The sequence below is a fragment of the Salvelinus fontinalis genome, chromosome 6 (assembly GCF_029448725.1).
Source record: "Salvelinus fontinalis isolate EN_2023a chromosome 6, ASM2944872v1, whole genome shotgun sequence".
Classification (NCBI taxonomy): domain Eukaryota; kingdom Metazoa; phylum Chordata; class Actinopteri; order Salmoniformes; family Salmonidae; genus Salvelinus; species Salvelinus fontinalis.
The window spans coordinates 28,557,819-28,582,224 of record NC_074670.1 but is presented as its reverse complement, the minus strand read 5'-3'; the positions used below and the strand labels follow the sequence as shown (position 1 = coordinate 28,582,224).

At 44.9% G+C, this 24,406-nt stretch overlaps 1 protein-coding gene across 31 annotated transcripts in view; it reads left to right on the top strand.

Moving 5' to 3' along the window:
* LOC129857558 (regulating synaptic membrane exocytosis protein 2-like) overlaps positions 1 to 24,406 on the top strand; it is a 212,825-nt gene that overhangs the window by 89,554 nt on the left and 98,865 nt on the right. For 30 of the 31 annotated variants that reach the window (XM_055925951.1, XM_055925920.1, XM_055925918.1 and 27 more), the window contains one exon: positions 11,788 to 12,716. In XM_055925951.1, the coding sequence (XP_055781926.1) occupies positions 11,788 to 12,716 (929 nt within the window). Of the gene's footprint in view, positions 1 to 11,787; positions 12,717 to 24,406 lie in introns of those variants that run through there. The other variant, XM_055925948.1, reaches the window with a different exon arrangement.

Here is a 24,406-nt window from a genome sequence, read left to right as displayed (position 1 = left end):
TTTTTACGTTGAGTGAGAGGTTATTTTCCTGGCACCACTCTCCCAGGCCCCTCACCTCCTCCCTGTAGGCTGTCTCGTCATTGATGGTGATCAGGCCTACTACTGCTGTGTCATCTGCAAACTTGATGATTGAGTTGGAGACGTGCGTGTCCACACAGTCATGGGTGAACAGGGAGTACAGGAGAGGACTGAGGACGCACCTTGTGGGGCCCCTGTGTTGAGGATCAGGGAAGTGGAGGAGTTGTTTCCTACCTTCACCACCTGGGGGGCGGCCCGTCAGGAAGTCGAGGACCCAGTTGCACAGGGCGGGGTTCAGACCCAGGGCTCCGAGCTTAATGATGAGCTTGGAGGGTACTATGGTGTTGAATGCTGACCTGTAGTCAATGAACAGCATTCTTACATAGGTATTCTTTTTGCCCAGATGGGATAGGGCAGTGTGCAGTGTGATGGTGATTGCATCATCTGTGGATCTATTGGGGCAGTAAGCAAACTGAAGTGGATCTAGGGTGTCAGGTAAGGTAGAGGTGATATGATCCTTGACTAGCCTCTCAAAGCACTTCATGATGACAGAAGTAAATGCTACAGGGCGATAGTCATTTGGTTCATTGACCTTTGCTTTCTTGGGTACAGGAACAATGGTGGACATCTTGAAGCAAGTGGGGACAGCAGACTGGGATAGGGAGATTGAATATGTCCGTAAACACTCCAGCCAGCTGGTCTGCGCATGCTCTGAGAACGCGACTCGGGATGCCGTCTGGGCCGGCAGCCTTGTGAGGGTTAACACGCTTAAATGTCTTACTCACGTCGGCCACGGAGAAGGAGAGCCCACAGTCCTTGATAGCGGGCCACGTCGGTGGCACTGTGTTATCCTCAAAGCGGGCAAAGTTTAGCTTATCCGGAAACAAGACGTCGATGTCCGCGACGGCGCTGCTTTTCCTTTTGTAGTTTGTGATTGTCTGTAGACCCTGCCACATACGTCTTGTGTCTGAGCCGTTGAATTGCGGCTCCACTTTGTCTCTGTACTGACGTTTTGCCTGTTTGATTGCCTTACAGAGGGAATAACACCACTGTTTGTATTCGGCCATATTCCTTGTCATGGTTAAATGAGGTGGTTCGTGATTTTTTTTTTGTTTGCTGCCATCTATACACGATTTCTGGTTTGGGTAGGTTTTAATAGTCACAGTGGGTACAACATCTCCTATACACTAACTGATGAACTCAGTCATCGTATCCGTGTATTTGTCAATGTTATTGTCAGAGGCTACCCGGAACATATTCCAGTCTGTGTGATCAAAACAATCTTGAAGCATGGATTCCAATTGGTCAGACCAGCGTTGAATAGACCTTAGCACGGGTACTTCCTGTTTGAGTTTCTGCCTATAGGAAGGGAGGAGGAAAATAGAGTCGTGATCAGATTTGTCGAAAGGAGGGAGGGGGAGTGCCTTGTAGGCATTTCGAAAAGTTGAGTAGCAGTGGTGCAATGTTTTTCTAGAGTGAGTACTACAGTCAATGTGTTGGAAGAACTTCGGTAGCTTTTTCCTCAAATTTGCTTTGTTAAAATCCCCAGCTACAATAAATGTCGCCTCAGGATATGTGGTTTGCATAAAGTCCAGTGTAGTTCTTTGAGGGCTGTCGTGGTATCGGCTTGAGGGGGAATATACACGGCTGTGACTATAACCGAAGAGAATTCTCTTGGGAGGTATTACGGTTGGCATTTGATTGTGAGGTGTTCTAGGTCAGGTGAACAAAAGGACTTCCGTTTCTGTATGTTATCACAATCACAACATGGGTAGTTAATCATGAAACATACACCCCCGCCTTTCTTCTTCCAGGAGAGTTCTTTATTCCTGTCTGCGCGATGTACTGAGAACCCAGCTGGCTGTATGGACAGGGACTGTATATCCTGAGAGAGCCGTTTTTCAGTGAAACAGAGTATGTTACAATCCCTGATCTCTCTCTGGAAGGAGATCCCCGCCCTGAACTCGTCTACTTTATTATCCAGAGACTGAACATTAGCGAGTAATATACTCAGAAGAGGTGGATGGTGTGCACGCCTCCTGATTCGGACTAGAAGTCCACTCCGAATACTTATTTTCCGCCGGCGGTGTTTTGGAGCAGCCTCTGGAATAAGTTCAATTGCCTGGGTACAAAAACTGGTCATAATGCTGGTGAATTTCCACCATTCTGATATCCAGAAGTTATTTCCAGCAGTATGTAATAACACAAAAAAGATCTGGGCTAATAATGTAAGAAATAACAAACAAAAACCGAAATTCTGCAAAGTTGCTAAAGAGCTAGAAGCAGAGCTGCCATATCTGTCGGCGCCATCTTAACATGTTATCCTCTGAACAATCAATCTAATGTTCTATCTAAACCATTCTATCTAAACCATTCTAGAACATCTGTAGACCTATGTTAGTACAGAACACACAGCTCCCCCTCACCCTTCATTTGGCAAATCTGACCATAATTCTATCCTCATGATTCCCTCTTACAAGCAAAAAGTAACGCAGGAAGTACCAGTGACTCGCTCAATACGGAAGTGGTCAGATGATGCAGATGCTAAGCTATAGGACCGTTTTGCTAACACAGACTGGAATATGTTCCTGGACTCATCGAATGGCACTGAGGAGTATACCACATCAGTCCCCACAGTGACCGTACGTACAGTTGAAGTCGGAGGTTTACATACACTTAGGTTGGAGTCATTAAAACTTGTTTTTCAACCACTCCACAAATTTCTTGTTAACAAACTATAGTTTTGGCAAGTCAGTTAGGACATCTACCTCATGCATGACACAAGTAATTTTTCCAGCAATTGTTTACAGACAGATTATTTAACTTATAATTCACTATATCACAATTCCAGTGGGTCAGAAGTTTACATACACTAGGTTGACTGTGCCTTTAAACAGCTTGGAAAATTCCAGAAAATGATGTCATGGCTTTAGAAGCTTCTGATAGGCTAATTGACATCATTTGAGTCAATTGGAGGTGTACCTGTGGATGTATTTCAAGGCCTACCTTCAAACTCAGTGCCTCTTTATTTGACATCATGGGAAAATCAAAAGAAATCAGCCAAATATTGTAGACCTCCACAAGTCTGGTTCATCCTTTGGAGCAATTTCCAACCGCCTGAAGGTACCACATTCATCTGTACAAACAATAGTACGCAAGTATAAACACCATGGGACCACGCAGCCGTCATAGCGCTCAGGAAGGAGATGCGTTCTGTCTCCTAGAGATGAACGTACTTTGGTGCGAAAAGTGCAAATCAATTCCAGAACAACAGCAAAGGAAGATGCTGGAGGAAACAGGTACAAATGTATCTATATCCACAGTAAACAAGTCCTATATCGACATAACCTGAAAGGCCACTCAGCAAGGAAGAAGCCACTGCTCCAAAACCGCCATCAAAAAGCCAGGCTATGGGGACAAAGATCGTACTTTTTGGAGAAATGTCCTCTGGTCTGATGAAACAAAAACAAGAACACTATCCCAACCGTGAAGCACGGGGGTGGCAGCATCATGTTGTGGGGGTGCTTTGCTGCAGGAGGGACTGGTGCACTTCACAAAATAGATGGCATCAAGAGGGAAGAAAATTATGTGGATTTATTGAAGCAACATCTCAAGACATCAGTCAGGAAGTTTAAGCTTGGTCGCAAATGGGTCTTCCAAAGGGACAAAGACCCCAAGCATACTTCCAAAGTTGTGGCAAAATGGCTTACGGACAACAAAGTCAAGGTATTGGAATGGCCATCACAAAGCCCTGACCTCAATCCTATTGAAAATTTGTGGGCAGAACTGAAAAAACGTGTGCGAGCAAGTAGGCCTACAAACCTGAATCAGTTACACCAACTCTGTCAGGCCAAAATTCACCCAACTTATTGTGGGAAGCTTGTGGAAGGCTACCCAAAACTTTTGACCCCAGTTAAACAATTTAAAGGCAATGCTACCAAATACTAATTGAATGTATTTAACTTCTACTTCATCACAATCCCGGATCCGGGAGCACCCCCATCAGTAAAAAAGCTGACTAGCATAGCCTAGCATAGCGTCACAAGTAAATTCTAGCATCTAAATATCATTAAATCACAAGTCCAAGACACCAGATGAAAGATACACATCTTGTGAATCCAGCCATAATTTCAGATTTTTAAATTGTTTTACAGGGAAGACACAATATGTAAATCTATTAGCTAACCACGATAGCAAAAGACACAACTTTTTTTTCACACCATTTTTTTCCTGCATAGGTAGCTATCACAATTTCGACCAAATAAAGATATAAATAGCCACTAACCAAGAAACAACTTCATCAGATGACAGTCTGATAACATATTTATTGTATAGCATATGTTTTGTTAGAAAAATTTGCATATTTCAGGTATAAATCATAGTTTACCATTGAAGCCACCATCACAACTCTCACCAAAGCAACTAGAATAACTACAGAGACCAACGTGAATTACCTAAATACTCATCATAAAACATTTATGAAAAATACACAGCGTACAGCAAATGAAAGACAAAGATCTTGTGAATCCAGCCAATATTTCAGATTTTTTAAGTGTTTTACAGCGAAAACACAATTATGCATTATATTAGCTTACTACAATAGCCAACCACACAACAGCATTGATTCAAGCCAACAATAGCGATAACGAATAAACCAGCAAAAGATATTAATTTTTTCACTAACCTTCTCAAACTTCTTCAGATGACAGTCCTATAACATCATTTTACACAATACATATAGAGTTTGTTCGAAAATGTGCATATTTAGCGGCACAAATCGTGGTTATACAATGAGAATAGTAGCCAAGCTGCCAACAATATGTCGGGAGAAATCTTGGGAGAGGCACCTAATCTAATCAGTAACTAAATTTAAACTTGACTAAAAAGTACAGGTTGGACAGCAAATGAAAGATACATTAGTTCTCAATGCAATCGCTGTGTTAGATTTTTAAAATTAACGTTACTACGACATACAGCGTGCGTTAAAGCGAGACCGCACCGAAATTAATGGCGGAATATGAGTTTTACATTTTTCAACAGAACAACGAATTAACATCATAAATAGTTCTTACCTTTTGATGAGCTCCCATCAGAATCTTGGGCAAGTTGTCCTTTTTCCAAAAGAATCGTTGCTCGGTTGTAGATTGTCGCCTTCAACGTTGGAATTAGCAGTAAACATTAGCCATGTGGGCCAGACGTGCCCAACTCCCTAGAACGCAGCACAAATAAATACCCGAAAATATATATGCAATATACTGATATGAACTGATATAACTCGGTTTAAAATAACAACATTATGATGTCTTTAACACCTATATCGAATAAAATCAGAGCCGGATATATCTAAGGGCTATAACGGGAGCTTTCTAGAACGCCATCCTGAGGTCTGTCTTGCGTCATGGCGAAGGGAAGAAAGACTGGACCCCACGTTGCCAGCCCATTTATAAGGCCTCAGATCTGCCTAGCAACTCCATTTCAATTCTCACTATTTGCTGACATCCAGGGGAAGGCGTATGCAGTGCATCTCAACCAATAGAAGACATGCAAATTAATAAACCCACCTCAGAACAGCTTGCAGATTTCAGATTTCTCACTTCCTCATAGGAAAATTGCTCCAACTCGAGTTCTGTTTTACTCACAGATATAATTCAAACGGTTTTAGAAACTAGAGAGTGTTTTCTATCCAATAGTAATAATAATATGCATATTGTACGAGCAAGAATTGAGTACGAGGCAGTTTAATTTGGGAACAAAATTATTACAAAGTGCAAACAGCACCCCCTATTGAGAAAAGGCTAAACTTCTGACCCACTGGGAATGTGATGAAAGAAATAAAAGCTGAAATAAATCATTCTCTCTACTATTATTCTGACATTTCACATTCTTAAAATAAAGTGGTGATCCTAACTGACCTAAGACAGACACTTTTTACTCTGATTAAATGTCAGGAATTGTGAAAAACGGAGTAAAATGTATTTAGCTAAGGTGTATGTAAACTTCCGACTTCAACTGTACATACCCCATCCGGAAGCAACATCTTCACTGAGCTAAAGAGTAGGTCTGCCGCTTTCAAGGTGCGGGACTCTAACTCGGACGCTTATAGGAAATCCCGCTATGCCCTCAGATGCACCATCAAACAGGTAAAGCGTAAATACAGGACTAATATTGAATCCTACTACACCGGCTCCGATACTCGTCGGATGTGGCAGAGCTTGCAAAGTTTTATGGACTACAAAGGGTAGCCCAGCCGCAAGCTGCCCAGTGACACAAGCGTAACAGACGAGCTAAATTACCAGGACTTGTACTCTGAGCATGCACTGACCAACTGGCAATTGTCTTCACTGACATTTTCAACCTGTCCCTGGCCGAGTCTGTAAAACCTACATGTTTCAAGCAGACCACCATAGTCCCTGTGCCCAAGAACACTAAGGTAACCTGCCTAAATGACTACCGACCCGTAGCACTCATCTGTAGCCATGAAGGGCTTTAAAATGCTGGCCATGGCTCAAATCAACACCATCATCCCAGAACCCCTAAACCCCAATTTTCATACTGCCTCAACACACAGACGATACCATCTCTTTTGCATTCAACACTGCCCTTTCCCACCTGGACAAAAGGAACACCTACGTGAGAATGCATGACTATATTGAATATAGCGTAGCGTTTAACACCGTATTACCCTCAAAGCTCATCAATAAGCTAAGTACCCTGGGACTAAACACCTCCTTCTGCAACTGGATCCTGGACTTCCTGACTGGCCCTCCCCAGGTGTTAAGGGTAGGCAACAACACATCTTCCATATTGATCCTCAGCACAGGGGCCTCTCAGTGGTGCGTTCTTAGTCCCGTCCCATACTCCCTGTTCACCCACGGCTGTGTGGCCAAGCACGACTCCAACACCATCATTAAGTTTGCAGACGACACACCGGTGGTAGGCCTGATCACTGACAGCGATGAGACAGCCTATAGGGAGGAGGTCAGAGAACTGGCAGTGTGGTGCCAGGACAACAACCTCTCCCTCAAGACAAAGGAGATGATCGTGGATTACAGGAAAAGGACGGCCGAGCATGCCCCCATTCTTATTGACAGGGCTGTAGTGGAGCAGGTTGAGAGCTTGTGGTGTCCACATCACCAACTTTCTATCATGGTCGAAACACACCAAGACAGTCGTGAATAGTGCACAACAACGCCTATTCCCCCTCAAGAGACAAAGATTTGGCATGGGTCCTCAGATCCTCAAAAAGTTCTACAGCTGCACCATCGAGAGCAGCCTGACTGGCTGCATCACCGCCTGGTATGGCAACTGCTCGGCCACCGACTGCAAGGCGCTACAGAGGGTAGTGCGTACAACCCAGTACGTCACTGTGGCCAAGCTTCCTGCCATCCAGGACCTCGATACCAGGCAGTGTCAGAGGAAGGCCCCAAAAATTGCCAAAGACTCCATCCACCCTAGTCATAGTGTTCTCTCTGCTCCGCACGACAAGCGGTACCGGAGCGCCAAGTCCAGGTCCAAAAGGCTTCTGAACAGCTTCTACCCCCAAGCCATAAGACTGTTGAACAGCTAATCAAATGGCTACCTGGACTATTTGCATTGACCCCCCCCCCCCCCTCCCTTTTTTACGCTGCTGCTGCTCGCTGTTTATTCTCTATCTATGCATAGTCACTTTACCCCTACCTACATTTACATATTACCTCAATTACCTCGACTAACATGTACCCCCGCACATTGACTCGGTACCGGTACCCCCTGTATATAGCCTAGTTATTGTTATTTAATTGTTGCTCTTTTATTTTTTACTTTAGTTTATTTAGTAAATATTTTTTCTTAAAACTGCATTGTTGATTAAGGGCTTGTAAGTAAGCATTTCACAGTAAGGTCTACATTTGTTGTATTCGGCATGTTACACATAAGATTTGATTTGATTCACTGGCTCAGCCCAGCAGCAGATTAGGCTCCTTATGCAGTGTGAATGCAGTTCAATGCCATGCCATTACATCACTACGCTACGCAGTTCAGATTTCAGACGGTAGGCTGAGAGGCTGGTGGATGAATCATAGTCTGCTTCTGATTGACGTCACTATCCCATCCTCCTAGCTCCTATACTGCACTGGCAGCTTGGGTTTTGGACAATGCTCTCTGACTGCACAATGCTCAATGCCACTGTATCATACCGGCTATTCTATTAGAGAGCTGAACTCCTCTCTCTCCCCATGTCTTCCTGTATGTATGTATGTCTGTATGTATGTATGTATGTATGTATGTATGTATGTATGTATGTATGTATGTATGTATGTAATGTATGTATGTATGTATGTATGTATGTATGTATGTATGTATGTATGTATGTATGTCCGTCCCTAAGTCAGCCCCTCCGTCCATCCCTAAGTCAGCCCCTCCGTCCATCCCTAAGTCAGCCCCTCCGTCCGTCCCTAAGTTAGCCCCTCCGTCCATCCCTAAGTCAGCCCTTCAGTCAGTCCCTCAGTCCATCCCTCAGTCGGTCCATCTGTTTGTCGGACAGCAATTTGAATAGGGGTTTGAATGCAAACATAAGCTCATGGGACTGTGTCATATGGGAGCTGGGAGCAGCAGGAGATTACAGAGTGACATCACCAAAGAAAACCTTTCCACTACCACAGCCAGTCAGTCAGAGATTCTATACTGATGTCAATATATGTCTTATTATACAACATGTATTCCAGATACATTTACAGGGAGGGAGACAATGTACAGATCATCCACAGCAGAGTGGTGTTGTGTTGCTCTACGGCCTGAGCTGAGGACATTAGCATGATACTGTAGGCAGATGTAGTAGTAGTAGTAGTAGTAGCAGTAGCAGTAGCAGTAGCAGTAGCAGTAGTAGTAGTAGTAGTAGTAGTAGTAGTAGTAGTAGCAGTAGCAGTAGCAGTAGCAGTAGCAGTAGTAGTAGTAGTAGTAGTAGTAGCAGTAGCAGTAGCAGTAGTAGTAGTAGTAGTAGTAGTAGTAGTAGTAGCTGCTATTGACTCTGGTCTGTTTGGACACGAAGGGCATCCAGGGCTAAACAGGACTACACATTATGGGATATTTGTGTCAAGTAGAGTCAGGACTTGTCAGGGGGGGGTTTATCTGTGTGTGGTTTTTCACAACAGTAGCAGTCCTGAGGGGGCATTGGCCAGGGGCCCTTTGGACATACTAATAACTCTTACTGAAGCATTTCCTAGTGTAATCTGTCCAACCCTACCCCCCATGATACTCTCTCTCTCACACACACACCTCCTTCGTCACCATGCCTGTCTTACAGAGACATGCTGACAATACAATAACCCCCCCCCCTCCCCTCACACACACACACACACACACACACACACACACACACACACACACACACACACACACACACACACACACACACACACACACACACACACACACACACACACACACATACACACATACAGTACACCCTGCACGCTCCATCCAGTCACTCAGCCAGTCTACTGTACTCTGCCATATCATCATTCCTGCCGCCGCCTCACCTTGGTTTTCTCAATGAAGCAGCGGTCTGTTATTGTCTGGAAGACTTATACATAATGCATCAGACTGTAGAGTTCAGTACATGACTGGGTCAAAAACATGACCATTCATTAACCTGCTGTTGGAAATGTATTGGAAGGTTGTAACATACTAAATTAAGACAACTCAGAAAGCATTTGAGTCCTAACATGTCATTACTTTCTTTCTTTCCTGAGGTAAAAAGTAGAAAAATAGGAATGATTTGTGAATAGTGTGGTTTGGACAAAAGGAAAGCATTAACATACAGGGCTGTTCAAAGCCAGGGCTCCTCAGCCACATCCTACTTCCCCCCGTTCCCCCTTCAATGACTACTGGATATACTGTAGTGTGTCCCAAATGGAACCCTAATCCCTTTATAGTACGCTACTTCTGAACAGGGCCCATAGAGCTCTGGTCAAAAGTAGCACACTATAAAGGGAATAAGGTGCCATTTGGGATATAGACACTGTCTTTGGGATTATGGAGGAGTACATAATATATCACAAATCCTGAACCAGTTATGACATATTACATTTGGCCCAAATAACATAGTGACAAAAACAAAATGGTGGCTGCTGCTCTATTATTTACTGTCAATAGATAATACTTAATGTCTGGTCGGGAAATATTCTTGGAACAGTGCTGTACAGGTGTGAGTACAGTACAGTAGTTGAGATTTAAAAAGTGTTTCGTATTGACCGTGCTCCCCCGTCCTGGCTTCACAGTATTCTAGCTCAGTGCAGCGACTACAGAAGGCCAGTTCTGTCTGTCTATGTGACTCTACTGGCTGTGTGTGGAGCAGAGCAGTGGTTTTCCATGGGGATGGAGGGGACCGATATAATTAGGGAAGAAGTCTCTCCTCTTCTCTTCCATTACCCCTCTCTTCTCCCTTCTTCCTCTCCTCCTCTCCTACTCGTCTTCTCAAAGTCGAAATGAGATTGTTAATAATCCCCTTTTCCCAGCATGCTCCTAACTTAGGCACATTATTACTGGATAAGCTACACACACCACACACACCTCCCTCCCAAATGCCTGACCCCTCCCTCTCCCTCTCCAGACAGCAGACAACACATCCCAATGCTGGGGAACAGTGTAATTTATCATAGCACAGACTCTCTCTCTCTCTTTGTCTCTCTCTTTCTCTCTCTCTCTCGCTCGCACACGTACGTACATGCGCACTCACGCACGCACGTACATGCGCACGCATGCACGCACGCACGCACGTACATGCGCACGCATGCACGCACGCACGCACACACATACACACACACACACAAACACACTTTTAATTTGAAAACACAAACTGGCCATACTTAGGGAACGTCTGCCGTTAATCATGTGCCATCTAGCTGTATGAAATGCATTGCAATAATCATCATTTATCCACTTTACACCAACACAGTAATCAGATAGAATGAACATGAATATGAAAGATGACCTATAGTATCCACATAGTAACCAAGAGGAAATGGAAACATATTATAGATCAATAGATAATAGTGTACCGGTAGAATATCATGTTGAATGTATTTGTACAGACTGTGACTCCGTACAGAAATAACATCAGTTGTGATGGTGAAACTATTTCCTGTTTTGAGACTTTTTAAAATTCTGCTTGGTTTCTGAAAAGTGACTTGCCTTTTCAGGGATATCTTGTCTTTGGGTCTGGCTGCCATCTTAGGGCTCCTATTTTTAGTGAAGAGAGTCAAAGAAGTGCAGGAGTCTTCTTCCCAAATCTCCAGCTCAACCCCCCCCAGCTCCAGCCCTGTTATGTGACAGCTACTGTAGCTAAGCCTTTCATCAGCCGTCTATGAGGCCCACGCAGTGTGGAGTGTATACACACACACACACACACACACACACACACACACACACACACACACACACACACACACACACACACACACACACACACACACACACACACACACACACACACACACACACACACACACACACACACACACACACACACACACACACACACACTATGGTGGCTACCCTGTCTAGGGAACTGCTATGTTTGGAGTGGGTTTAGAAGGCAGGTAAGCAGAGCAGAAAGCCCTGTAGATCTTTCATCCTAAGCATCAGTGAGTTTTTATACTGGTTATATAATGATACTCAAGCTCAGTGTGATTCTATAATATAATATACAGCCTTTTAAAACCCTCTTCTGACTCAGAGAATTTTCCTTCCTGCTTGACCCGCTCACTAACAGTCTCTTTCTTTGACGGACAGGAAACGAAGCCCATCAGCATCCAGGGACACAAACCAAAAATACGACCAAAGGGAGGAGCGGGGTCAGTATGCCCCGGGGGACGGCACCATGCCCAGATCACCGTCCGACTACGGGGATGGGGACCCTCGGCGTGGGGCCCCACGGAGGTACCGAGACGCTGAGGCGGCGCGGGGGGAGTACCGTGGTGGGCGTGGCCGCTGGCGCTCCCAGGAGGACTACCCTCTGGACCAGGACGGGCCCTACCCTCTAGACGGGCAGCCCAGTGAGTACGAGCTGCAGCGCCAGCGCCAGGAGGAGTACCAGACACGCTACCGCTCCGACCCCAACCTGGCCCGTTACCCCGTCAAGCCCCAGCCCTACGAGGAGCAAATGAGGATGCATGCTGAGGTGGGCCGGGCCAGGCACGAGAGGCGCCACAGTGATGTGTCTCTAGCCTACACGGAGCAGGACGAGCCCCAGGGACCTATCCGCCTGTCCAGACAGCAGCTGACCGAGCGCCGGCCGCCCATGGTGGGCCAACGCTCCTACTCCATGGACAGAAACTCCCCCACCCCTGGAGGCCACCACCGGACCTCCAACCACAGCCCCCCCACCCCACACCGCAGCCCCGTGCTGGGGGACAGGTCAGGGGACATGAGGCGGGGGCCAGGGGAGCCAATAGGGTTCAGGGGTCATGATTATCTGGACCCCAGCTCTGCTGTCAGGAAGACCAAGAGGGAGAAGATGGACACCATGTTGAGGAACGACTCTCTGAGCTCTGACCAGTCCGAGTCCATCAGGCCGCCGCCACCAAAGCCCCACAAAACCAAAAAGGGGGGTAAGATGCGGCAGGTGTCCCTGAGCAGCTCGGAGGAGGAACTGGCCACCACGCCGGAGTACACCAGCTGTGAGGACGTGGAGATAGAGAGTGAGTCTGTCAGTGAGAAAGGTAGGAACACTCTTCCTCCTGCTCTCTCTCTTTCAACTCTCATGCTGTACACTAGGGGACAATCTGAGAAGGCAACCTATTCCCTATAGTGCACTACTTTGTAGGGCTCTCTCTTTTACTAGGGGAAAATCTGAAAAGGCAACCCTTTCCCTATATTGTATTGCTCTATATAGGGAATATACTTTTGGCTCTGGCCAAAACTCGTGCACTATATAGGGAATAGAGTGCCATTTGGGAAGCACCGAGTTATGTCAGGGATAGTCAAATCACCTTTGCATTATTCATTGGGAAGTGTATTCAGTGTCACTGTCAGCTCATGTTGAACATGTTTATTGACTAATTACCACCGTTCCATATTCAGTGAGTTAGTGGTACGACAGTAGTCTGCTAGCTCCATATGTTCAGTACAGAGGACTGAGTGCCATTGATGAGTAATGAGCACCATACCATCACAACTCTCTTCTCAGTCGCCCTTAATTATATGAAGGAAACTACAACGTTTATCCATGAAAACAATACCAGATGTTCTGAATATGTTCTGTATTGTCAGGCTTGTGACTATTTGATTTTGGTTTTAGGGAGCGCAGTCAGTGTATCTGAATACATGTGTTTTAATATAGGCCTCGTGGTCTCATTTATAATAATATGATATGTAGATTATGATAGGAATTTGATCTTAATGAGCTGTCGCTTAAAAACTAACCTTTTATTTCCTCACAGTCTATTGTCTGTCTGTGTCTTTGTTACGTGATCTGTTCTGTTTTGTGTGTGTCAAGTCTATTCCACACTGTACAGCAACTGCGTGGAGGGAGCTTATTATGTCAACAGGGCTTGGCCAGATGTGTGTAAATGTCTATGCAAGAGTGTGTGTGTGTGTTGGGCTGCTGATCTAGATACTTTATCCTGTCTCTGTCCTCCTGTAGCACACATTGCAGGGCCTGGCTACCACTTCTGTTTCACACATTCAATCTGATGTAACGGACTCTATATTACTGTATATAACGTAGATAGAGGGAGAGATCGAGAGATAGCGAGAGGAGAGATGAGAAGGAGAAAGAAAAAGATGGAAAGGAGGGAGGAGAGAGGGAGAGGAGAGAGATAAACAGAGGAGAGAGAAAGGAAGGACAGTGATGATATATGTAATTGTAGTGTGATACTGTACTTTTACAGTGGCACAGGCACGCACGCACACACAAACACACACACTTCGAAAAACTGTCCCAAAGTGTGTGTGCGTAAGTGTGTGCTTGCATGTGTGTGTTTGTGCGTATTGGGCGGCTCACTCCAATAGCATCAGGGCCAGGGGTGATGTGCTGTTCCAGTCATTCAGCCTATAGGGAGTCCGTCTGTCTGTCTGTGTCTGTGGGTTAGTCTGTGATGCTGCTTTTGAACGGCCTCTGGTTGAACAATGTCATCAGTCCTGCATATTAATTAATGAAGGTACGGCAAATGTAATTAAAAGTGGTAGAATAATTAGGGTTTCTCCCTGTAGGATTCTAGCCTTACAAGCCGCGTGATCTTGCACGCTAACATGAATGGTTCCTTGCACTGATAAGGTCGCGAGATCAGGCGACTTGTGAGGCCAGTAGGATTCCCCCTGCACAACAACTAAACTCCGTTGGATCAGCCAGGGAGGACGGGATGGGATTGGAGTAGACAGTGGAGTCGAGTCGTGAGCTGGGTTGGGCTGAGTGGAAGTTTGGAGATCAAATGGTTTTTGAATGGCTTACTTCTAGCTCCTAGTCCCTAACTCCTAGTCCTTAACGCCTAGCCCCTAACTCCTAGTCCCTCGCTACTAGCTCCCTCTCCTCTAGATGCAGGCAGATAGTTGTTATGAATTATAAGGTCATACTACTATTCATCTCATACTACTGTACCACAATGCTTCTGAACGATCGAACCAGCCTCGCCCTCTGGTGATGTCATAACGTTAAGGACACAGTCCCAGATAGAGAGATTAGGCCTGGGCCGGCGGAGGAGTGGTCACCGTGCTGAAAGCATTGCTACACTGGGGGAGGGCTGGCTTTGTGGTTTCCATATTAGTCCTTTAAAAAGGCAGACCGCTTCCAAAGGCGTTTCCAAGTGTTTGTAGAGCTGTTTCTGAGGAGTGACCTATATAGATTCCCCTCTAAAGCAGACTGTATGGCACATCTACACTCAAGGGTTATTTCCCTGTGTGGTGTCTCTGTCTCCTTTGGATGACTGTGAAGGACTGACTGATGTGAGTCTGTCCCTTTACATGGTCCCTTTCACATTGCTTGAAAGTGAAACAGGCATAGTTATTATTTGTATTTGTATTTATTATGGATCCCCATTAGCTGCTGTCAGATATAAAGCTGCAAAAATCGAAATATACAGTGCATTCGGAAACTATTCAGACCCCTTCCCTTTTTCCACATTTTCATACGTTACAGCCTTATTCTAAAATTGATCAAGTACATTTTTTTCCCTCCTCAATCTACACACAATACCCCAGAATGACAAAGCGAAAACTGTTTTTTATTTATTTATGTAAATGTATTAAAAATTAAAAACAGATACCTTATTTATGTAAATATTCAGACCCTTTGCTATGAGACTTGAAATTGAGCTCAGGTGCATCCTGTTTCCATTGATCATCCTTGAGATGTTTCTACAACTTGATTGGAGTCCACCTGTGGAAAATGTAATTGATTGGACATGATTTGGAAAGGTACACACCTGTCTATATATGGTCCCACAGTTGGCAGTGCATGTCAGAGCAAACAACAAGCCATGAGGTCGAATAAATTGTCCGTAAAGCTCTGAGACAGGATTGTGTCATAGCACAGATCTAGGGAAGGGTACCAAAACATTTCTGCTGCACTGAAGGTCCCCAAGAACACAGTGGTCTGCATCATTCTTAAATGGAAGAAGTTTGGAACCACCAAGACTCTTCCTAGAGCTGGCCAACCGGCCAAACTGAGGAATCGGCGGAGAAGGGCCTTGGTCAGGGAGGTGACCAAGAACCCAATGGTCATCGCAGACAGAGCTCCAGAGTTCCTCTGTGGAGATGGGAGAACCTTCCAGAAGGTCAACCATCTCTGCAGCACTCCACCAATCAGTCCTTTATGGGCGGCAGGTAGCCTAGCGGTTAGAGCATTGGACTAGTAACTGAAAGATTGCAAGATCAAATCTCTGAGCTGACAAGGTAAAAAATCTTTCGTTCTGCCCCTGAACAAGGCAGTTAACCCACTGTTCCTAGGCCGTCATTGAACATTCAAATTTGTTCTTAACTGACTTGCCTAGTTAAATAAAGGTAAAAAAATAGAAATGGGAGAGTGGCCAGACTGAAGCCACTCCTCAGTAAAAGGCACATGACAGCACACTTGGAGTTTGCCAAAATGCACCTAAAGGACTCTCAGACCATGAGAAACAAGATTTTCTGGTCTGATGAAACCAAGATTGAACTCTTTGGCCTGAATACCAAGTGTCACACCTGGAAGAAACCTGGCACCATCCCTACGGTGAACCATGGTGGTGGCAGCATCATGCCGTGGGGATGTTTTTCAGCGGCAAGGACTGGGAGACTAATCAAGATTGAGGGACAGATGAACGGAGCAAAGTACAGAGAGATCCTTGATAAAATCCTGCTACAGAGCACTTAGGACCTCAGACTGGGCGAAGGTTCACCTTCCAACAGGACAATGACCCTAAGCACACAGCCAAGACAACGCAGGAGTGGTTTCGGGACAAGTCTCTGAATGTCCTTGAGTGGCCCAGCCAGAGCCCGGACTTGAACCAAATCGAACATCTATGGAGAGACCTGAAAATAGCTGTGTAGCGATACTCCCCATCCAACCTGACCAACCTTGAGAGGATCTGCAGAGAAGAATGGGAGACACTGCCCAAATACAGGTGTGCCAAGCTTTTAGTGTCATACCCAAGAAGACTCGAGGCTGTAATCGCTGCCAAAGGTTCAAAGTACTGAGTAAAGGGTCTGAATACTTATGCAAATGTGATATTTCACTTTTTTAAATTTGTTATACATTTGTAAACATTTCTAGAAACCTGTTTTTGCTTTGTCATTATGGGGTATTGTGTGTAGATTGATGATGGAAAAAAACAATTTAATCCATTTTAGAATAAGGCTGTAACAAAATTTGGAAAAATTCAAGGGGTCTGAATACTTTCCAAATGCACTGTATGTTATTCTTGAAGAAAAGCTGAACGTTAGGATCCTCCACTAAATAGTCATGTTGACGTTTATTGTCATGTGTCTTGCCCTGGAGGTAGATTTCAGTGGTTTACGCTAGATAGGCCAACTGCATTTTGGTCTTAATTTAAGGTTAGTGTTATGCGTTAGGGTTAGGTTTAAAATCAGATTTGATGACTTTGTGGCTGTGCCAGCTAGTGACCACTCTGCAGAGCTGCCTCTTGGGCAAGACTCATGACAATAAATGCCAACCTTCACTAAATGGTTGGCAAATATCAACATGAATCAACCTCATTTTGTCGGTTTCCCTTCAACACTATAGGATAGGATTCTGAACAGGATAGGTGTTATATTGTAAGACATCTGTAAGGGTTGAAGGCCTGTATTTCAGATCTCCACTACTCCTACAGACAACTACTGTACATGCTAAATAGCAACACACAGACTCTTCCCTGTCCTCTAGCCTTCCCACATATTTGTTACAACAGGACAATGGTTATAGACAAAGGGTAGTTTTTCGGAACTAAATGCTCCCCTTGACACACACACATTGTTAAACCCCATTTTTGTACAGAATTAACATCCAAAGCTATCCTTAAGATGTTTGGCCACTTGACTCAATCCACGCAGGCCCACAGTCGTCATAATTGCAAATAGATTTAGTCAAATCTGTAATTATGGGAGCTTTTACCTTGGCGGTGTCAAAAACAGGAAAGACGGATGAGGAGGAGAGGGAGGAGAAAACAACAGAGAAGAGGAAAGGAGAAAAGAGGACAGGGGAGGAACACAGAGCTGCTTCGCAGGTGGAGAGGAGGAGGAGGAGGAGGTGGACGAGGAGGAGGAGGAGGTGGACGAGGAGAATCCAGGCAGTCAACATTCCCCAGTCCCTGTGTTATGTAACTTTCTTCCTCACACAGGGAGGGAAGTTGCACATGGCTAGGTTAGCACAGACTGGCTCCATTATTGATGCTGTGGGATGGAGGGGGCTTTCCAAGGTTTCACACAGACCCACAGACCGCAGATAGATGAAGAAATCACCACATTGTATTGTGGAGGTCATGTTAAGGATCACAGTGGTGGTGGGGTCACAGAGTAGTTTGAATGTGGACTGCTGAGGTGAGGGAGGTGAGCTTCTGAGGTATAGGATGTAAGGTTTTGTATTTTGGAGGTAATGGGGGGGGGTTATATACGGTCTGTCATTAAAACACCTTAGTAAGCAAGTGCTCAATGATTAGCAACAGGAATGGCGTTTGGCCAGCATCATTTTCCCTTCACCCAGTCAGTCCAGTGTGACGTTGAAAGACGAGCTGTAACCAGATAAGCAGAACATACATTCTAATAGCTTGGGCGGAGGGGGAGAAAGCTGAGGGAAAGAGTAAAGAGGTCAGAAAGCACCTTCTGTCCGTCTGTGGCCAGTCAGCAGCACTATGGTCTGCTCTGCTATGTAGTGCACTCCGTGAGCTGCTTGACTGGTCTGGCCTGGAAGGGCTCTGCTATGTAGTGCACTCCGTGAGCTGCTTGACTGGTCTGGCCTGGAAGGGCTCTGCTATGTAGTGCACTCCGTGAGCTGCTTGACTGGTCTGGCCTGGAAGGGCTCTGCTATGTAGTGCACTCCGTGAGCTGCTTGACTGGTCTGGCCTGGAAGGGCTCTGCTATGTAGTGCACTCCGTGAGCTGCTTGACTGGCCTGGCCTGGAAGGGCTCTGCTATGTAGTGCACTCCGTGAGCTGCTTGACTGGTCTGGCCTGGAAGGGCTCTGCTATGTAGTGCACTCCGTGAGCTGCTTGACTGGTCTGGCCTGGAAGGGCTCTGCTATGTAGTGCACTCCGTGAGCTGCTTGACTGGCCTGGCCTGGAAGGGCTCTGCTATGTAGTGCACTCCGTGAGCTGCTTGACTGGCCTGGCCTGGAAGGGCTCTGCTATGTAGTGCACTCTGTGAGCTGCTTGACTGGCCTGGCCTGGAAGGGCTCTGCTATGTAGTGCACTCCGTGAGCTGCTTGACTGGTCTGGAAGGGCTCTGCTATGTTGTGCACTCTGTGAGCTGCTTGACTGGCCTGGAAGGAAGGAAGGGAGGGAGGGAGGGAGGCCGAGGTGGGTGAGGTGAATAGATGGTTGTGTTATGGCAGGTTAAACACACCTCGTGCCATGCTCTCTGACCCTGGGCTCTCTGGGGGTCTGGGAGGGAGGTAAGGGAAGGAGTGAGGGAGAGAGAGAGGGAGGAGGTACAATCAGTAATGGCCTGAGCTCCTGGCTGCTCCTGGCTGGCCCGTCGGTAGTGAGGCTGGGAGACTGATTTAGTGTGACATCCCTCTCCCTCTGTTTTCCTCTGTATTGATCTCCTGACATGCCGCCTCATGATAGTGCAGGCAGGACAGAAACGGGAAAAGACGAGAGGAGACAGACAGACAGACAGACAGACAGACAGACAGACAGACAGACAGACAGACAGACAGTCAGACACAGACAGACAGACAGACAGACAGACAGACAGACACAGACAGACAGACACAGACAGACAGACAGACAGACAGACAGACAGACAGACAGACAGACAGACAGACAGACAGACAGACAGACAGATAGACAGACAGACAGGGAAGGATAGGGGGGAGAGAGAAAGAGCGGTTGAGAAAGAGAGGGGAGAAAGAAGGATAGGGGGGGGGAGAGAAAGAGCGGGAGAGAAAGAGAGGGGAGAAAGAAGGAGAGTGATGAGAGAGAGAGATTCTCATTACAGCTCTATTGCTGGTCTGGTTCTGTAGGTTTGGTGCTCTGTCTGTTAGGACAAGGACTATTCCAACATCCTCCTGCTGAGTAAAGGGCATTCATATGTTCAATGCCAGACAAATAAACAAATAATTTTATAGTGAGCGTTTCTACATTGTAATAACCGTACATTGACTATAATTTTTTTAAGTAAAACAAACAAACAAATGGCCTAAATAATAATTTATTCTGTAGCTCTTTAACCTGCTACACCTTGGATGTTTTTGGACAATCTGCTTTCACAGACACAAACCACACTGCTAATCTGCTCCCTTTACCTCACATCATGGATACTATGTTTAAACATAGACAACGTTTCACCTCTGTCTATCTCTGTCTGTTTCTCTCTCTCTTTCTGCTCTCGCCCCCCAAATTGTAGTAAAAACAGCATCAATAATTAATGATCCAACTAATAGTTTACACTGGTTTCTATTGAGTTGTCAAAGTGATGGAGAGCCTGCTGGCAATGAACTCTTTCTCCGCTGTCTCCTCCCCACGTTGTGCTGCTGCCGGAACCCTGAGTCAGCACTTTGGTGGTGGGCCTCCGCGCCTGCTGCGCCGGGCCCGAGTGAAACCAACTGGGGGGGCCGGGGAGGGAGGAAGGGACGGGACGGGACGGGACGGGGGGACGGGACTGCTGATGCTCACAATTTACATCCATGATGAGTTTCCTGTTGGCTATAGCAACCTCAGCTGGGTTTTTACCGGGCCTCACCAGGGCCACACCTGGGATCAGGGCCCAATTGTGGTTGGCACTGTTAATAAAACAGGAGGAAGAGAGAGGCAACAGAGGAAGGCCACATTCTCTAGACTGGGACAACAGTAGCCTAGCCCCGATCTGAGGGGCGTGGCAGTGGCGGTGGATGGTGTGTGAGTGTGTATGAAAGGCTTCAGATGAGCTGGAGAGAGAATGACTGCGGTTCCAGGGACTCACGCTTAGTTGAACACACTGCTTCGGTTCTGTGTCTATGTGATTTCAACATGTCTGGGATTTCAACATGTCTATTGGATTCAACATGTCTATTGGATTCAACATGTCTATTGGATTCAACATGTCTATTGGATTCAACATGTCTATTGGATTCAACATGTCTATTGGATTCAACATGTCTATTGGATTTCAACATGTCTGTGGGATTTCAACATGTCTGTGGGATTTCAACATGTCTGTGGGATTTCAACATGTCTATATCAGGATAAGGTAAGACCCAGATGCAGACTGTGTCGAAGTAACAATGTTTATTACAGCAATAGAGGCAAATGTACAGGACGGCAGGCAGGGTCAGGGGCAGGCAGAGTGGTCAGGCAGGCGGGTTCAGGGTAAGGACAGGCAAGGGTCAAAACCAAGAGAGCGAGAAAAAGAGAGACTGGGAAAAGACAGGCGCTGACAGGACAAACGCTGGTAAGCCTGACAAACCAGACAAACTGACAACAGACAAACAGAGAACACCGGTATAAATACACAGGGGAAGATGGGTGACACCTGGAGGGGGGGTGGAGACAATCGCAAAGACAGGTGAAACAGATCAGGGCGTGACAGTCTATGAGATTTAAACATGTCTATGAGATTTAAACATGTCTATGGGATTTCAACATGTCTATGAGATTTAAACATGTTTATGAGATTTAAACATGTCTATGAGATTTCAACATGTCTATGAGATTTAAACATGTTTATGAGATTTAAACATGTCTATGAGATTTAAACATGTTTATGAGATTTAAACATGTCTATGGGATTTCAACATGTCTATGAGATTTAAACATGTCTATGAGATTTAAACATGTCTATGAGATTTAAACATGTTTATGAGATTTAAACATGTTTATGAGATTTAAACATGTCTATGAGGTTTAAACATGTTTATGAGATTTAAACATGTCTATGAGATTTAAACATGTCTATGAGATTTAAACATGTCTATGAGATTTAAACATGTTTATGAGATTTAAACATGTCTATGAGATTTAAACATGTCTATGAGATTTAAACATGTTTATGAGATTTAAACATGTCTATGAGGTTTAAACATGTCTATGAGATTTAAACATGTCTATGAGATTTAAACATGTTTATGAGATTTAAACATGTTTATGAGATTTAAACATGTCTATGAGGTTTAAACATGTCTATGAGATTTAAACATGTCTATGAGATTTAAACATGTTTATGAGATTTAAACATGTTTATGAGATTTAAACATGTTTATGAGATTTAAACATGTTTATGAGATTTAAACATGTCTATGAGATTTAAACATGTCTATGAGATTTAAACATGTTTATGAGATTTAAACATGTTTATGAGATTTAAACATGTCTATGAGATTTAAACATGTTTATGAGATTTAAACATGTCTATGAGGTTTAAACATGTCTATGAGATTTAAACATGTCTATGAGATTTAAACATGTTTATGAGATTTAAACATGTTTATGAGATTTAAACATGTTTATGAGATTTAAACATGTTTATGAGATTTAAACATGTCTATGAGATTTAAACATGTCTATGAGATTTAAACATGTCTATGAGATTTAAACATGTCTATGAGATTTAAACATGTCTATGAGATTTAAACATGTCTATGAGATTTAAACATGTTTATGAGATTTAAACATGTCTATGGGATTTCAACATGTCTATGTTATTTAAACATGTCTATGGGATTTAAACATGTCTATGAGATTTAAACATGTCTATGAGATTTAAACATGTCTGTGGGATTTAATCATCTGTGATTGTTAGAATTGCAAGCCGTGAGCTGTTTGGGGCTATCATGGACACAATAGCAAAGTCATTTGGTTGCAGCAGCTGAGACAAAGAGAGGCAGGGAGAGGAGAGGCAGCGATGCTAAAATGTGTTTATGGCGACTGGCAGCAGCAGCAGCTCGGTGTGTGTGTGTGTGTGTGTGTGTGTGTGTGTGTGTGTGTGTGTGGCAGGGAGGGTAATCAGTGTTGAGTGTTGTCAGCTGTTGGTTCCAGTGGGTCATGGAGGGCATAGCCCGTCTGGGGACTTCCATAATGTTTTATCACTGGGCATAACTGTATACAGTAAGTGGTTTTAGTACCCACAGGGACGGGTGAAGGGGTGAAGGGATGGAGGGCTTGTGATAGGACCCGGGAAGGGGTGGAGGGCTTGTGATAGGACCAGGGGAGGGGTGAAGGAATGGAGGGCTTGTGATAGGACCAGGGGAAGGGTGAAGGAATGGAAGGCTTGTGATAGGACCAGGGGAGGGGTGAAGGGATGGAGGGCTTGTGATAGGACCCGGGGAAGGGTGAAGGAATGGAGGGCTTGTGATAGGACCAGGGGAGGGGTGAAGGGATGGAGGGCTTGTGATAGGACCAGGGGAGGGGTGAAGGGATGGAGGGCTTGTGATAGGACCAGGGGAGGGGTGAAGGGATGGAGGGCTTGTGATAGGACCAGGGGAAGGGTGAAGGGATGGAGGGCTTGTGATAGGACCAGGGGAAGGGTGAAGGAATGGAGGGCTTGTGATAGGACCCGGGAAGGGATGGAGGGCTTGTGATAGGACCCGGGGAGGGGTGTAGGGATGGTGATAAGAGGAGGATGGCTGGTTGTTTTGGAGAGGACCTGACCTTGCTCTGCCATGCAGTGTCTCGGCCAGCCTTGAAAGATATTCATGAATATTAATGTCGAAATGATTTACTGTTTACTCAGCTTCCAACGACGTGATCCTCAACACTCTTGATAGCAACCCTAGAGTAAAGCTACAGATCAGGCTATACATTTAGAGAGGTATTGAGAGAATATCTGATCTCCCCCTTCGCCTCCTACCCAAACCCCCAACCCTAACAACATATGCAGCATAAAGCTATTTTTATATTCTTCCAACTGAATTCCCTGACTTCTCCCAGATTGAGTTATGTATTCACCAGGCTAACTGCTTTATGGAGATCTGTCCTTTATAGCTCCATTAGATTATTCTCTTTTCACAGGAAGTGATGCGAAGGAAATGATGTGTGCAGCTTTGGGTTGCATAAATGCACTGGTTCTATTAACCTTACCTGTGCCTGCAGACGTATGGGCACACTGTATAGTGTCGTTTGAACTCGCACACGCTTACTGTAAAAACAATCTAGTTGTTTCAGCTAATTATTCTTAAGTAACTGGTTCCACAGCCTATTTTTGGTTCACTCAACTTTTCGGTCCAAGTGTTACCTGAACAACAATTTTGAGCATTTTACCTAAAATTAAGGCTGTGTAACTAGTTACACACAAACACAGCGTTTTCAATGTATATATTTGACACATGTTTTCATTGTGCATGTTCATTTATACAGTAATTAATATTCAACATGTCCTTACCTAGAATTTGATCTCACAACCTCTTGGTTCACAGCATTCCAATCTTTCTGCCACGGCTGTGTCTGACTGATTTCACCTGCATTGCTACACTTTGCAATTCATAGTAAATCTCAGCTCTGTTAAAAGTACATTCAAGAATGAAATGTATTTTATCATAGTGATTCAGGAGTACCATTTAACAGGTTAATATACCCCACCAACATTAGACAACTATACTGACAAACCTACAATTTTTATTTATTTATTTTATTTTTATTTAACCGTTATTTTACCAGGTAAGTTGACTGAGAACACGTTCTCATTTGCAGCAACGACCTGGGGAATAGTTACAGGGGAGAGGAGGGGGATGAATGAGCCAATTGTAAACTGGGGATTATTAGGTGACCATGATGGTTTGAGGGCCAGATTGGGAATTTAGCCAGGACACC